Below are 17,893 nucleotides of genomic sequence, written 5' to 3'. Positions count from 1 at the left end.
TACCAAAACAGGCGGGTGGACCAATAGTACAGAATAGTGGACCAATCCACAAAACTACAACTGTCTTATATTTGATAAAGGGGCTAAAAGCAAGAAATGGAGGAAGGATAGCATCTTCAACAAATGGTGCTGGGAAAACTGGAAATCCATATGCAACAAAATGAAAGTGAATCCCTTTCTTTCGCCATGCACAAAAGTTAACTCAAAATGAATCAAGGAGCTTGCTATCAAATCAGAGACACGGCATCTGTTACATGAAAAAGTTGGCTATGATCTACATACTGTGGGTCGGGCTCCAAATTCCTCAATAGGACACCCATAGCACAAGAATTAATAACTAGAATCAACAAATGGGACTTACTCAAACTAAAAAGTTTTTTCTCAGCAAAAGAAACAATAAGAGAGGTAAATAGGGAGCCTACATCCTGGGAACAAATCTTTACTCCTCACACTTCAGATAGAGCCCTAATATCCAGAGTATACAAAGAACTCAAAAAATTAAACAATAAGAAAACAAATAACCCAATCAACAAATGGGCCAAGGACCTGAAGAGACACTTCTCAGAGGAGGACATACAATCAATCAACAACCACATGAAAAAATGCTCACCATCTCTATCAGTCAGAGAAATGCAAATCAAAACCACACTAAGATACCATCTCACTCCAGTAAGATTGGCGGCCATTATGAAGTCAAACAACAACAAGTGCTGGTGAGGATGTGGGGAAAAGGGTACTCTTGTACATTGCTGGTGGGACTGCAAATTGGTGCAGCCAATTTGGAAAGCAGTATGGAGATTCCTGGGAAAGCTGGGATTGGAACCACCATTTGACCAAGCTATCCCCCTTCTTGGACTATTCCCTAAAGACATCAAAAGAGCGTACTACAGGGATACTGCTACATCAATGTTCATAGCAGCACAATTCACAATAGCTAGACTGTGGAACCAACCTAGATGCCCTTCAATAGATGAATGGATTAAAAAATGTGGCATTATTATACGATGGAGTATTACTCAGCACTAAAAAATTACAAAATCGTGGCATTTACAGAGAAATGGAGGGCTCTAGAGCAGATTATGCTAAGTGAAGCTAGCCAATTTCTAAAAAACAAATGCCAAATGTCTTCTTTGATATAAGGAGAGCAACTAAGAACAGAGCAGGTAGGAAGAGCATGAGAAGAAGATTAACTTTAAACAGGGATGAGAGGTGGGAGGGAAAGGGAGAGAGAAGGGAAATTTCATGGAAATGGGAGGAGACTCCCATCATTATACAAAATTACATATAAGAGGATGTGAGGGTAAAGGGAAAAAACAAGGGAGAGAAATGAGCTACAGTAGATGGGATAGAGAGAGAAGATGGGAGGGGAGGGGGAAGGGGGGATAGTAGAGGATAGGAAAGGCAGCAGAATACAACAGACACTAGTATGGCAGTATGTAAAAATGTGGATGTGTAACCGATGTGATTCTCCAATCTGTATATGGGGTAAAAATGGGAGTTCATAACCCACTTGAATCAAATGTATGAAATATGATATGTCAAGAGCTATGTAATGTTTTGAACAACTAATAATAAAAAAAGAAGAAGAAGAAAAAATAAGTATCAATTTTCTATATACCACCTATAACTTAATTTCCACTATATATATATACACACACATAAATATATTCACATAATTATGTGTATATATATAAATATATGTGTGTATATACATGTATAATACATACATAATTATGTATATATACACATAATTATGAGTATGTATATATTAGAATATATAGAGAAATTAGTATATATATGGAAATAGTATATATAGTGGAATGTATATATATATATATATATATATACATATAAAGTGGGAATTAAGTTATAGGTAGTGTGTGTGTGTATTTACATTTGTGACTAAAAGTGCATGCAAACACACATACACACATATATATTTGTATACATATATCTGTGTGTGCATATTTTTCTTTATTCTTTTAAAAATATATACATAGAGTCACAGAAGTTGTCCTTTTCTGCTCTTAGAGTAACATAAATTTGTGAAGATTATTTGCAAATCAATAATTTTCCATACTGAGGAAGATTGGTATTAGTTCTTGTTTTATAAGTTTGGTAGAACTTGGCTGACAATCCTTCTGGTCCTTGGCTTTTCCTTGTTTATAGGCATTTAATTACTACTTCTATCCCTTTGCTTGGTATTAATCTCTTTAGGTTTCTTTACCCCATGGTTCAATTTGTTTCAGTAATATGAGTCTAGAAATTTGTCATATCTTCTAGATTTTTTTGTTTATTGGAGAATAAATTTTCAAAATAATTTCTAATATTCCTGGATTTCAGAAGTGTCTATTGTATCTCCCTTTTCAACTCCAATATTGTTGACTTGGGTCTTCTGTCTTTTTTGGTTAGTTTGGCTAAGGGTATGTCATTTTTTTCAATGAACCAACCCTCAATTGATTCTTTGTATTTTTCTTGTCTTCATTAATTTAAGCTCTCATCTTAATTATTTCCACACTTCTATTTGTTTTAGGGCCTTGAGGTATAACATTAGAGTATTTGTTTTTTAATATAAATATAAATGCTTAATGTACCATCTCTTGGTATTTATCCAAAAGAAATAAAATCAGGATATGGTAGTGATATAGGCACATTAATAACTATAGCAGCATAATTTACAATAGCCAAATAATGCAACCAGTCCAGATGCTCAGGTGAACGCATAAAGAGAATGTGGTGTATATATACATGATGGAGTTTTCCTCAGCTATAAAGAATAAAATTACGGTATTTTCCAGTGCATAGATGAAACTTATGAAATAAGCCAGACTCAGAAAGTCCAGAGTTGAGTGTTGTCTCTCATATGCAGAAGCTAGAGCAAAATAATGGGGGCAAAGTACAGGAGTTGCAACACCATGAAAATTGGGGAAGAAAATGGAATTGAGGAAGGAGGTTGAGTGATTGGGAAGGGATGGAAAAGGGGAGGAATAGCAGAATGAGGTCTACCAAATCATGCTGTATATCTGTGTGAATATACTATAGTGAATTTCACTGTTTATTTTTAAGTATCAATTTATATAAAAAATCAGGTCAGGAAAGGCCAGTGAAGTAGAGGGATGGGAGGAGAAGCTGAAGGAGAAGTTACTAAGAACCGAAATGGAACAAATTATATTCCTTGCATATGTGATTGTCAATATTGATTGCACTATTATGTATAGCTATAATGTACCAATAAAAAAAAATTTTCAGTTGGGCATGATGGTGCACACCTGTAAGCCCAACAGCTCAGAAGGCTGAGGCAGGAGGATTGTAAATTCAAAGCCAGCCTCAGCAAAATCAAGGCAATTACTCAGTGAGACCGACTCTAAATAAAATTTAAAAATAGGGCTGGGGATGTGGCTCAGTGGTGGAGTTCCCCTGAGTTCAATCTCTGTACCCACCCATCCTTCTCCCTGCCAAAAAAAATTTAAAAAATCTTTCCATACTGGGCTTTTCTGGATTACCAACCAAATAAAATTTAATACTAGATTTTCTTCTTGAAGCCATAGCACATAATCAAATTAAATGAGAAAAGAGAATGCATTAAGCATTTTAAAATTCACTAGAGAAAGAAGTCTAGGAGCCCTTATACTTTGCTGTTATACCTGTATATAACCACAAATATGCCAAAATGAAGGAGAAAAGTCTAATTATTTTTCCCATCACTACATATAAAATCTCTCTTTATCCTCACCCCACGTAATTATTCTTCTTCATAAAAAACTCTGCAAATGAATTGTCCAGACTTCTAATCCTATATGTTGCTTGACTTTTCTCTCAAAATTGCTCTATCGGGTATCCCCACTACAATTCATCCTTTAAAAACCAAGTCATTAATTATCTAATTTGCTAAATCAAATTGCCAATTAACAGAACTCATTTTACTGAATCTGCTATTGGTGTAAAACAGTAGATAAGAATTTTTTCCTTGAAACATGTTCCTTTGCCAGTTTCCAGAGTGATCTTAAAACATATTATCAATCTACCTTACTGAATCTTCCACATCTCTTCAAATTGATAATATCATAAGACTCCATGGCTCAGACTGGGATGTTTTCCATTTTCCACAAACGTACATTCCCTAAATTTATCCCAAATTTATATGTCTACCATAGAATTTTGTCCAAACTATAGGTACATATATTTCACTACTGACAAAGCATCTATGCTTGAATGTTTAACAGAGATCTCACACATCACTTCTAAAACCATGATATGCTCTACATGATGGCTCATGCCTGTAATCCCATAAATTTGGGAGGTTGAGGCAGCAGAACTAAAAGTTGTGAGTCCTTAAGCAATTTAGTGAGAATTTGTCTCAAAATAAAAACCCAAAAGGGATGGGGATGTAACTCAGATAAAGAAACCTTAGGTTTAATCCTAGGTTCCAAAAAAATAAAAATATAAAATAATGATCTTTGGACATAGATGGTTATTAAATGCTTGTCATATAGCTGGATGAATGAATGGATGCTTTAAACATTAAAGAGAGAGAGAGAGAGAGAGAGAGAGAGAGAGAGAGAGAGAGAGGAAAGAAATCATGAAAGCATAAAATAAAGATGAACATCTGTTCTTAAGAAGAAAGAAGAAAACATAAGAAAAAAATCAGTATTTAATAAAAGCACAAAATAAACCAATTTTTTTTATTTGTTGAAGCTCGATGATGAGGAGAAGCTTAATAAACTAGTCTCTAGTTTCAGTTTTGTTTAAAAATTCTCCCCAAAGTATTATTGAACAACTTTTAAGAATATGTATTTGAAATCATTTTTTAAAAAGTTACTTTCTTCTATAATTTGAAAGATTGCATTTTTTAGTAGGGAAATGAGAAGAAGGAATATTTTTAAAATTTTTTTTAGTTGTAGATGGACACAATAGCTTTATTTACTCATTTACTCATTTTATGTGGTGCTGAGGATCTAACTCAGTGCCTCATACACGTGAGGCAAGTGCTCTGCCACTGAGCCACAACCCCAGCCCAGAAGGAAGTTTTTTGACCAATAAGAAAATAATAAAATCCTGACCCTACCATTTCATAACCAAAAGATTAAATTAAGAATACATTTTAAAAAGGAATTAAATTAACTCTTAAACACAAGTAAATAAAAATCGAAACAGAAAAAAAATCACTAATAACTTCTTCCACTTGACAAATATTTTAAAAATGAATCCAGCAATATGTTAAGAGGAAAGTAAACAGAATCTCAGCAATATTTGTGGCAAACTAATATTCTAGATAACAATTTTTAATTTTACCATAACTTTGCAAAAATGAATATATTTTACACCAAAATTCTTCTACTAGAAAAATTAAACTAATCAATAAAATAACTTTTAAAACTGTATAATAAAGGAAAATTGAAAAACTGTGTAATAAAGGAAAATTGAAAACAATCCAATGTCTGCTCATAATAAATTGACTAAATAACTTTTGTAAAAATATTATATTGTAACTTAAACTGATATTGCAAATAAACAATTTACAATAAATGAAAAACATTCACAATACTGCATGTTACAAAAGAGTAAAAAGAAGCCTGTGAATAGAATTGCCATATTCCCAAATATATATGATGCTCCATAATTTCATAGAAAAAATGTAAATGATAACACCAATAAAGAGAAAAGGATATTTTCTCTAGCCTGTGAGATTATAGGTAGGTCATCATTATGTTATCTATTTGCTTTTCTCCATTTTAAGTTTTCAAAGGAAACTTTATTATAAAATTTTGTACTATGAATAAATATCTTTTAGAGAATAAAAGTTAAACAGTACATTTTTAAGAAGTCCCATATCTTTTCATAAGTATAAATTAAATTTTGACTTGTGATACTATATTACTATGTTAAATATTGAAAACACAAAATTCTTCATTTACTGGGGGACATTGTAGAGGCTTAGTACCTGGGAACTATGAGCTGTTATTCCTGTTGAAATGCCTCCTAACACAGCCACCAGCTTGTTTCTCTTCTCATACCTACAGTCATAATTAGGAACTGGAGGACTCTCTCCTGAAAGCAAAGACATGGAACTCTCCATGGCCTTTATCTCAATAAAGTCAGAAATCCATATTGAAGAGGTGAAATTCCAGAGACAAATTGCACAATATATTCAGGTCCTTGTTGATTTTTTCTACAGCAAAAGCCATGGCCAGCAGGTGCTGATAATGCTTAGTAAGATCCTTAGAAGGCAAAGATGCAGAGATAGTCTTCCTTTTATTTCTAAAGTAGATAAGTCAAAAAAACACATGACAATCTAAGAAATAACTAAAATATTTGCTGTAGAAAATGTTGAGAAATTGGCTGCCTAAAAGATATTAACCTGACAGTCTGATGATTTACAGTCAGATTTACAGTTTGGGCTTTTTTATGTGCAGCTTGAGGCAGAGCAAGTAAGGTCAGAGATGAAGTAAATGGAATTAAATTTAGAATTCACATTTTCCTGTCTTGGATTATGTGATATATTTCTGGAAAATATATTTTACTAAATTACCCATGGCAATACACAAAAGTAGTTTCCAATAAACCAATTTAAATGGATATAAGTCAAAAAAATTCTCATCACCATGTCCTATAACTTTAAACAAGGTAAAATAATTCTCAGCTCTTGATTGCTTTTTAAACTTTCTTATGCACTTCATGGAAGTCAAATACTTACACAAGAACATAATCTGGCATATAAAATTTATCTTCAAAGACAAATTGGCTTCTGGTGTCACCATCAGTCACTCTTAGGAAAAAAAAAGTCCACCAGTAATGAAATCCCCATTTTGATAGTACCCAGGAGAAGCAGGTTTCATTAAATAATGAAACAATAGAATTTTTGTCCTGAGATACAAAGAGGAAAGCAACCAGCAGAGAAAAAGCAACAGGTAATTTCATATTAACATTGATAAATATTAATAGAATTATAAACCTCAAAAATATACTTTGTTGAAAATCTTGTCAAAAACTAATCAATGCTTAGAGTGCTTAAATAGTGCTCAAAACATATGCCTCTCCAATCAGTGTGGGGCAAGGTTATAAAAGATTTGATTTAGCCTGATGTTCATATGCTAATATGTAAACATCCTTTGGTTTGTGGGATTATTTCCAACTTTCACTTGTTCAGCCTACATCTCTTGTCCCATTTAGAGTTACTATATGTCTCTAAGGGATCAAAAGTTTCTAACTTTGCACCTGGTATCCATATTCTCATAAGAAAAACATTTAATTAAAAACAAATTTTAAATAACAGAAAACTCCTAGTAATTATTTATTCTCAGTAGATTCTAGAAAGGCCAACGTAAGTGCAATAGACTATATGCTGAAATTATGTTGCCATGAGTCAAGAAGCTTCATATAAATAATGCTCTTATGGTTATCAAACAATTAACAAAGTAGGAAGTCACAGAGATCAAAAAGAAGGGTATGAAAGGGTACAGTCAGGTACAGATGCTTCATTAGACTCCTGTATAACATTGGACCCTTGTATAATGTTGGACAAAAAAGGAATTACCCAATGTATATCTCTACAAAAACAAGCCAAAATATTTTCATTAGATAAAATCATTTCTGATCATTTCACAGAGCCAGTTATTTAGTTATATATGTCTAAAATGTTCAATTGTATATACTTATGGGGTATAACAGGATTTTTTTGTATGTTTGTTCATGGTACTAGATAAAACTCAAGGGTCCTCTGCCACCAAACCACATCCACAGACCTTTTCATTAATTTATTTTGGGAGAGGGTCTTCCTAAAATGTCCAGGCTGGTCTTGAACTTGAAAACCTCCTCCCTCAGTCTCCCAAGATGCTGATTTATAGGCATGCTCCACTGCTCCCAGCTTGGAATATTTTGATATATGTATGCATCATGGAATGATTAACTTTTCAATTTTCATATAGTCTTTTCCCTAGCAGCATAATTATTTCAAATTGATTTACTCCACAGAGAAGAAATCAAGGGAATATTTACAGCTAAGATCTATTATGTGTGAGAATCTGTTTATAGCCTTTGATCTAATAACATGTATTCATAACTACAAACTAAAATGTACATCAGATATTATTTTTATTTTCTTCCAATCAAAGTGATCTATATTATCAAGTCCTATCCAACCCATTTTGTTTACTATCAAAAAGAGGGTAATATCCTCTATAAAATTACACACACATTTCATTGTTTGGAAAATTAAGAAAAACCTACCTTTATCCATATTCGATCTTGACTTCTTCTGATCACCATCTCATTCAGGTGATAGGTGTTCTCTGAAGGACAGTGCTGCAGATTTTGAACCAAGTTTGAGTAAAGGAATCTGCCAATGCTGCCATTCCCAGTACTAAAAGTCCTGCTTTTCCAAGTTTTGCCAGGGGTACATTGATAAGGTATTCATAAATTATGACCATACAGCATTTTATCAATGTATAGAAAGATGGTACGCCAAGTTATATATATCCATATTCTGAATAATTCTCAGAAATTTTGTATCTTCTGGCTCATGAAATACATGTAGTCATGTGTGTAAATCTAGTGGATAAAATTACCAGTTGTGAAATTTTTAATTTACTAGATGTTATTGAAATAATTTCTAAATTGCTTGATTATCTAATAGTCCTTCTAATACTTCAAATATATACCTCTAATTCTGCTGCTAGATCATCTTTCTTATTCTAGCATTAGCCCACATAAATTATTGACAGCACCTGGTAATAATATAAATGCAAATCCTGCTTTGCAAATTCTCTTAGAAATTCTGAAATTTATCCATATTTTCATTTACCCACGGTTAAAATGATCTTCCAGAACCATGTTCATTTCTCTATTCTATGTCTGTGTTTTTATTTTGCTTTCATTGGGCATGTGTCAACCCCTAAAAGATAGACTATACAATTTATAATGTATATGAGGATTTCTTATAGATCTTGCAAATTTATATCAAGAATAAATATAATTGCTATTGCTGATTATACCATTATATCATTTTACTCTTTTCATGACTAAATTTTATTTTAAATGTTTCAGAAGCAAATAAATAGGGTAATTACTTTCCAATTTACTGTAGAAAAACAAAAATTTTTGTGATCTTCACTGGATAAATTTTAGAAGTGGTTTTGAATTTTTATTCCAAATCACATCACTCATTATCTTTGTCAACATATATAAAAAACAACTAAGCTTTTTTTGAATTATGTATGGCCTTGCTTCACTCTTCACTTGTGAGTAAAGAAGAACAATTTAAAAATCACAGAATAAATAAAACTTAAAGATCTTACCATTTCTGATTGATGCTTTTTGTTGGTGGTGGTGCTAGGGATTGAATCTAGGACCTTGTGCATGTGAGGTAAGCACTCTACCAACTGAGCTATATCCCAAGCCTGATGCTATTGCTTTTGTAACTAATAATTAATTACATGTTGTGAACAATTTAGTTCTTAATTTTTTTCAGATTTTAATTTTTAATAGCTTTGGTCAAATGTAGTCATCATGTTTAAAATACTTCCACATCAAAGAGGTTTTTTTCCTTTTTAGTTTAATCAAAAGAAAAATAAATTCATTGGATCACAATACTTCTTTGCAAAATCATCAAAAAGTTATTATTTTATTGTTTTATTTAGAATTAAGTAAGACATAGATGTTCAACAGGATTATAGTCCAGAAGAGACAAACAGGTTTTTTCTGATGGTGACACTTGCACCTTCGGTAACTCAAAAAAGCTGTCTGTCTAGGATTGGAACTCAGCATGATCTGCAGACTTACTCTTTCAACTTAAAAGAATTTTTCTACAAATTGTTGAAAATTTTTCAAAAAATTAAATTGTTGTTAATTTTTTTAACAACAGAGACATATTATTCATATGTCTAGTTGGGTGTGCATTCCACTCTTATTTGGAATACTTTATCTCATTCCTCTTTACTTTGTAGCTCTATTATTTCAGTTTCCACTTTATGTGTGGAGTGATACTTTTATTTAGTGAAATATTATTTTACATCACACTGAAACACCTAATTATTTTCTAAATATCCAGCTTTTCAGTAACATTAGAAGTTGTTTTTCAGTAAAATAACTTTTCATTTGTGCTTTGGCATGTAAGGAAATTTGAAATTATTACTTTGTCTTAACAGGTTTAAACTGAACAGAGAAATCAGCAAGCTTCTTAAATCCAATGGAGAAGCAAGTCAGAGGGCAAACCCTTGTTCACAATATTTCAGAGACCTAAAGACAAATACAGAGAATTATATCTTCTTCTAGCAGAAACTTCTTCTAGCCTCAGTTTCCCACCAAGAGGAAGAAAATGGAAATGTAACAGCAATGGTCCAGTCCAGATGCACAGGATCACCAAAGACAGATCCAATCACACACCTGTAGAATTTTTCATCTTCCCCACATCTTACCACTACATTACTAGAGACACATATGTTTAGAACCTTCTTTTACACCATACATTATGTCTAGCTATCAAAAAAATTATAAACCAGAAAAAGGCAGAAAACATGGATTTAAGAGACAGAACAGCATCAGAACCAGTCAGATATAGCAGGGATGTTGGCTAATCAGATAGGGAACTTAAAATATCTATGATTAATATGCTAGGGGACCTCAGACAGAAAACTTAAGACAACTATGATTAATATACTAGGGGACCTAATGAACAGGCAGCATGCAAGAACAAATGGGCAATTTAAGTAGAATTATGAACTTTCTTATTAGGAACCACCCCCAAAATGCTAGAGATAAAAATCTCTATAAGAAAAGTCATAATGCCTTTGATGGGCTTATTAGTAACCTTCACATTTTTGAAGAAAGAAACCCTGAGCTTAACAATATCTCAATATAAAACTTCAAAACTGAAAAACAAACAGAAAGAAAAGAAAAGAAAAAAGAGAATATTCTAGTCTGTGAGTCAACTACAAGAGTTGAATAACTATTATAGAAAGAGAGACAATAAATATTTGAAATAATAATGACTGAGAAATTCCCCCAAATTAATGTCAGACACACCAAAGTACAGACCCAGGACATTCAGGGAAAACCAAGCAAGCAGACCAATGAAAATAGATGTGCACACACACTCATACACACTTGCACACATAAGCATAACATATTCTAACCACAGAAAATCAAAGGTAAAGAAAAATTCTGAAAGAAGACATATAGTATATACATATGGTAGATATATTATCTTTACCATATATAATAAAATATAAACATATTTAATACCCAAATGATGTTAAACATTTTATATATACATATATATGTGTGTGTGTGTGTGTGTGTGTGTATATATATATATATATATATATATATATATATATATATATATATATTATATATATCAAACTATGTAGGTTAGTTATATAGTATAACATAAATATGTATATATATGTTAGTTAAATATGTATGTGTATATGTGTGTGTATTATATATATACATATATATTAATATTTATATATATATATATATATATATATATATATATATACACACACATATATATATTACCTTTACATCACTATAACAAAATGCCTGATACACATCACTTATCAAGTAAAGACAGGGTTATTTGGGCATGGTTCTGCAGGTTCAAGTTCAACATTGTACAGCCACATACATGGTTTGGATCTCAGGTGAGAATTCCAAGATGTGCCACTATTCCCTTTAGGATATATCCCAATGATCTAAGAACCTTCTACTAGGCCTAATTTCTTAAAGGTCCAAAGCACCTACCTATAGCACCACCCTGGGGACCAAGCCTTTACATTATAGACCTCTGGAGAACACTCATATAAACCATAGCATTTTGCATATATAATTTTAGAATGTTTTAAATATATATATATACTATAAAAGGAAGAATATAAAGCAAATTTCCTAAACTATTGAAATAATACAAAGTCCCTGTGGGACAAAAGACATTTTCTAATACATGGAACATCTGCATCATCAAATGTGGGGATTACCAACTCATGTGTATCATACTTCTGCTTCTTTGCACTTGGGAAATTTTAAGACAATGGAGACCAATGTGCTCATGTTCTTATTCTCCTATCTTTAAGAAAGGAAATGGAACCTATCAAACTAACATTCTGGCGAAGCATTACATTCTAACATCCAATAAAATTGCTTCTTCAGACATGTAAATCTTTCTCTCATAATGTAGGTTACAATAAGTAAATAAAATTTCCAAGTGTATCAGAGCAATAGAATTAAAATACTTGCTCTCTCTGAGGCCTCAGGATTTGTTTCATATTGTAACAAATTGAGCTGAATTTCAAAGGAATCATGTCCATGTTGCATGAGGTTGATCAGCTAAGGTGGGTCTGTGAAATAAACCATTGTTGACATTGGATAAAAGGGATGCAAATACTCAGCACTACCATCTCAAGAGGAAGGAAGTAAAATGATAAAAGATGGAAAAATATTCTTGTTGCTAAGTGATAAATACACCCACTATATGCCCAGCTCTCTGCTAAATCTGTGAGATTTGGAGTCCAAGCCTTCTTTTTCAGTTATCAAATGTATGGGTGATACAGATGAAAATTGAAATTTTGAATGCAAAGATGGACACCACAGTGTCAAGGGAAAATTGGGAATGAGTTAGGTGTTGAAAAAATGAGACTTTTTCCACCTAAAGAAAAAACTTTTTTAGGTTTTTTGCATTTTATGTCAGTCAGCCTACATGTGTTGCGGCTTAGTGCTTTGTCATTTCCTCATCTTGTTATTTCCTGGAGTGAGGAAAATAGAGGAGTTGTACAGTAAACTCCCTTAACCTTACGCAAGAAGGGAAATCCTGAGTTAAATGCACAGTCACCAAACAAGCTAATCTATATCTACTAGTGTTGAACTATCTAAAAGGAAATAAAGTGTTGATCATTCATGATTCATTTTCCCTGGAATCTTACAAACCGAACACTCCTGGATGCACAAACTGAGAAGGGAGAGAGAGAAAGAAAGAGAATGAATTCATGCAAATCATCTGCACTACAATGCATAGGTAAACCTGTAACTCTTTCATTTCTTCCTTAGATATTTTATTAGAAAAGGAGATAAATATGGTGAGGGGAAAGACAATAGAAAAATACTCAGTGGAATTAAGAAAAAAATAGGAATGAGAAGAGGAAAAAAGGAGGTTTAATAAGACAGAGAGAGAGAAAAGAGAGAGAGAGAGAGAGAGATTGAGATTGAGACTGATTAGAAGACTATATGTCATACTGGAAGCTTGTTGACTTGAATGCAAGGAGAGCTACCAGACTGCTATTTCTCCTTTTCTTTGATGCCTTGAGTCACTTCACTTCTGTGGAACTCACTTTCCTTGTCCTTAAAATGTATATTAGAAAGAGGGGGGAAGCTAATACAGGATTGTCAATGCTTTATCTGATTAACTTACAGCAAACTTGATAAATGAGACACTGAAGAGAAAGGAGAGACAAGAAAAGCAGAAGGGATAAAAGGAAGAGAAACAAAAAGAGCCTTATAAATATGAAAATACTTTTTTAACTGGAAGAACTAGAAGGAAAAAAATTGTATAACTGAGTTCATGAGTCAAAGTCTTAATATTTGTCATGGATTACTCTTAAAGTGGGGTCCTCATACCAGCAGCATCTGCAACCCCTGAAAACTTGTTGGTTCCAAATGAGCTCCTCCAAATTGCTAACTCTGGGGGTAAGGTTCAGCTATCTGTTTCAGCAAGCCCAGCAGGTGATTTTGCTGCATGCTGACACTTGAGAATTACACAATACAAACAATGCGAGTGGAAAGAAACAAGAAAAAATAAGACTCTCTTAAATCTCTGTTGTTATCTTGTCCCAGGAAGATTGACTGTGTTTGAGTCTGCCTTTCTACAGAGAGAAGATTCTTCTCTTCCCAGGCATTCTTATGGACTGTGGCCAGTGCCTCCATCCTGCTTCTCAGTGCCTGTTTTATCACCAGATGTATCGGTGGGTTCTGAAGGTCAAGTTTAATCCAATTCTCCACAATAATATTAAGAGTAAACTCTTCCTTGCTGTCTCTGGCTTTTCTTCTCCTGAAACATGTATTCTATTTTGTTTTTTTTCCCTCTTAATCTCCGGGCTATACTTCAAGCCAGAAACCCCAAACTACTAGAGGACCATTACCAGATTTCAGTGATCTCTGGCACAGTTTTCACCTCCCTGTTGCTAGAGCCCTTCCCATTGTACCCTTATCATTAATGTACTCTTCTCTGTGAGACAATAAACTGGAACTTGGATTCACTGGTCAGGAACAGATGTAAAAACAAATTACTTTTTTGTAAGAAAGGGTTGAGAAGTTAAACTTGGAATAAGAGGAAATGCAAACATGTTTGGTTTTTCTAGATTTTTGGGTCTGAAATAAAGTGTACTCGTCTTCAAAAGTCAGGAAAACTATGAAATATGAAACTGTCTTCTCCTTTTTAGGAAGTGAATCCCCTTGCCTCTGTAGATGGAATGAAAAGTAAATAGGATATAAACATCATAATAATTAATGCCACTTTTGTTATGAACACTAAACTGAGAAAAATTATAAATTACAACAAAAAAATGAACATTAACTGGGCCCTTTTTCTTACAGTGACATATCACAGCTTTCAAATTCGTGATGAGAAAAAGTCCCAACCACATGAGAATTTACGGGAGCTCTCCTGCAATAATGATGGTTCAGGTATAACAGGCCCCACTGTTGAATATCAAAATTTATAAATCTACACTTTATGGCTTCTAGACTGATTTTGGAATAAGAAAATTATCTTTGGATAAGATCCTGTTTTTTAAAACAAAATGTGAAATCCTGTCTACACTATAAAAGAATGTTGAGGAAATGGTCGGGATAGACGACAAAACTTTGGAAATGTAATTAGCATTGAGGCAGAAAATTTCAGGGACATTTGAGAAAAGTTTAGAATAAATTAGAGGATGTGTCTGAACAGTAAATCTGTAAACAGAAAGTGTATAACATTTTCTTTTTCTTTCACCTGTATCCAAAATAAGGTAAAAGAAAAAAAGAGTACAGAGTAGAGAATTTGGTAGTACCTCAGAAATAAATTGTAAACACCTGTATATCTTTTCTTGCTACAAGTCTTAGAAAAATGCTACATGATACTGGGAAATGGACTTTCTTCTTTGAGTTATAATTTTCTCACCATTAAATTGAGAGATTTTGGTGGGTTTTTTTTTAAAGAAACTTCAAAGGCTAAAATTGTATTATTCTTAGAAATTTTGCCCGTCTTTATGCCTTGGTTGAGAATACATTTTTAGGTAGCAAAAGAGACACTTGCTTAGGAGTCACCCAGAAAAAAAAAATGCATAGCTTGCATTTTCTGCCCTTAATAATCTAAGAACAAACGAAAGAGTTCTGTATCAATTGTATAACTTAAATAGATGGCATGTATTGTTGTATTTATTAGCACTGACATTTAGAAAATGAAGATATGTTCAAAAGACAAGAAAAATGTTGTTTAAATATTTACTAATACTGGAACTATCTAAAGTCTTAGTAAGATGTGGGGAATTAACAAGGATTTCTGAGGTTTCTATTATCAATGCTGGACTCCATAGGATCAGAAGAAATGTTATGTTTCCTTACTCAGTTCATTTGAGGCACTAACTGAAATGTCTCTTCTCCTAGGATCAGTTAAGAATTGCTGTCCATTGAACTGGAAACATTTTCAATCTAGCTGCTATTTCTTTTCTACAAACACCATGTCCTGGTTATCAAGTTCAAGGAACTGCTCAGGCATGGGAGCTCACCTGGCGGTTATCAACACACAGGAGGAACAGGTAATTATAGTACAGGCTCCTCCAGTGTTGATGTAGTATTCTCCACATAATCCATCCCTTTTCCCATACATGGGCCAGTGTTTGACCCAAACTACAGTTTATTAAATAAACATAATTCAATGCATGCTGCTTCTAACACTTCTAATATTTGTTTTAATTTATCTTCATTACTAGATTAACCTAACAAAAAGGTGATTTCCTTGTGGAGTTACACTATTATTTAGGGGAAAGAAAATTGGGAATTAATTTTAGAATAACCCTTTTGTTTATGAACATATCATATGAGAGAAGAAAGGCAACTACTGTCCATTATTTTTAAATTATGATTACAAATGTTTTGTGCTATAGATATACAAGAGATTTGACTATCTATAAAAGTAGATAAACTTTGAATTAATCATTGAAATTCTCCTGTTGATTGTTACCTTTTAAGTTTCATTTTAATGTGTATTTTACTACAATAAAAAATTAGAAGGTAATCCTTGATGACATTATTATTTCAGATTCATTGATCTATCATTTCTTGTCTTGACCCTACTTTACCTCTTTCAATTGCAATTACTTGCAACATCTCTTCTGAAGTGAAATAGCTTATTTTCTCTTTTTTTGATTTTATATCTTCCATAGGAATTCCCTTACCATGCAAAACCTAAAAAGAGAGAGTTTTTTATTGGACTGACAGACCAAGTGGTTGAGGGTGAGTGGCAATGGGTGGATGGCACACCTTTCACAGAGTCACTGAGGTAAGTATCTTCCTGTAGGAAAATAACCACATTACCCACAGTCCTAAAGTTAGACCACTGTTGAGGGTCATTCTCAAAACTTTTTTGTTATTGTTGATACATGAAGAACATTCAGGTTGTATTAGATTCTTAAAGAGGAAAAACTCGTATAGAAGAGAGAAAAGAGGCACAATCTCTTACTTCTCCCATTTCCTGGTACTGTCTCAAGAATCAAGGAGAAATGATCAATGAAAATATGAAGAAGATTAGAATGAAATATGTGCTCATTGAAGTTGCAAAAGAAAGAATAGAATAAAGTTTTATGCCCCCAAACTAGATAAATGAAAAAAATAGTGTTTTGAGAAAGCATGTAAAACTTTTTAAAAATGGTTTCCCACTTATAATGTGAAAGTGGGAACCCTTTGAAAATGTCCCTTTTCTCCTTGATAATTGTATTGAATTATTAGAACACAGCACTTAAGTTTTTCTCTCATTTGTTATTTCATTTAACCTAAATTACCCCTTTCTGAGAGACATCAATGTACTTAGTCTTCATCTAGCATTTGGGGAAGCTAAATGTCAAAGGATTAAATGTCTTACTCAGCTAATAAACTGCAGTTTTAAGAATACAACCCAGAGGCTCGGATTCTCTAGAGAAGTTGCTTCATTACAGCACTGTAAAATTTAAGGGTGTACCTAAGTTAACACATACTCTGAGTAGAAAAAGAGAACCAACTTTAACATAAGGTAAGAATGCAAAGGAAATAAATCCATTAGATAATCAAACCTCCCCATAACTTCTCCTTAGGGGTCTAAAACCATGAAGAGGCATGGCAGAATAGAAAGTCTAAAGAATCCAGTTCAGTTTTAAAACCCACAAATTGGACAAATGGTCTTGCTTTTCTGAGACTCCTTTTCTTCCCTGACAAAATAAAGATAATAATTTCTACATCACAAGATTATTGTAAATAACACAAATGTGGTTTGCCTTATGTATTAGGTAACTTTATTTCCTCTTGCTGGGATTTAAAATCTCCCATGTTGGTCTTTTTCAGCTTCTGGGATGCAGGAGAGCCTAACAATTTAATTACACTGGAGGACTGTGCCACCATCAGGGACTCTTCAAATGCAAGGCAAAATTGGAATGATATACCCTGTTTCTACAACATGTTTCGGATTTGTGAAATGCCAGAAATAAATGCTGCAAACTAAGACAAATCTTTAAGAACTATTTGCATGACTTAAATATATAAATGATAATGAACAAGAACATGAACATATCCATAGCCCAACAAGAGAAAATATTCATTGCATACCATAAGGACTTCATAAGTATTCATTACTCAGATATAAATAAAACAAGTGTTTTTCAATGTTATA

At 32.9% G+C, this 17,893-nt stretch overlaps 1 protein-coding gene across 1 annotated transcript; it reads left to right on the top strand.

Moving 5' to 3' along the window:
- Window positions 1-12,975: 12,975 nt before the first annotated feature.
- Window positions 12,976-17,725, top strand: LOC143387749 (C-type lectin domain family 4 member E-like). The gene is made up of 6 exons (XM_076841946.1): window positions 12,976-13,012; window positions 13,863-13,955; window positions 14,587-14,676; window positions 15,640-15,791; window positions 16,419-16,534; window positions 17,569-17,725. Exons 1-6 carry the CDS (start codon window positions 12,976-12,978, stop codon window positions 17,723-17,725), a joined length of 645 nt encoding a protein of 214 aa, XP_076698061.1.
- The last annotated feature ends 168 nt before the right edge of the window (window positions 17,726-17,893 follow it).

The sequence above is a fragment of the Callospermophilus lateralis genome, unplaced genomic scaffold (genome assembly GCF_048772815.1).
Source record: "Callospermophilus lateralis isolate mCalLat2 unplaced genomic scaffold, mCalLat2.hap1 Scaffold_5972, whole genome shotgun sequence".
In the NCBI taxonomy this organism is placed as follows: domain Eukaryota; kingdom Metazoa; phylum Chordata; class Mammalia; order Rodentia; family Sciuridae; genus Callospermophilus; species Callospermophilus lateralis.
This window is presented reverse-complemented; position numbering and strand designations above follow the sequence as displayed.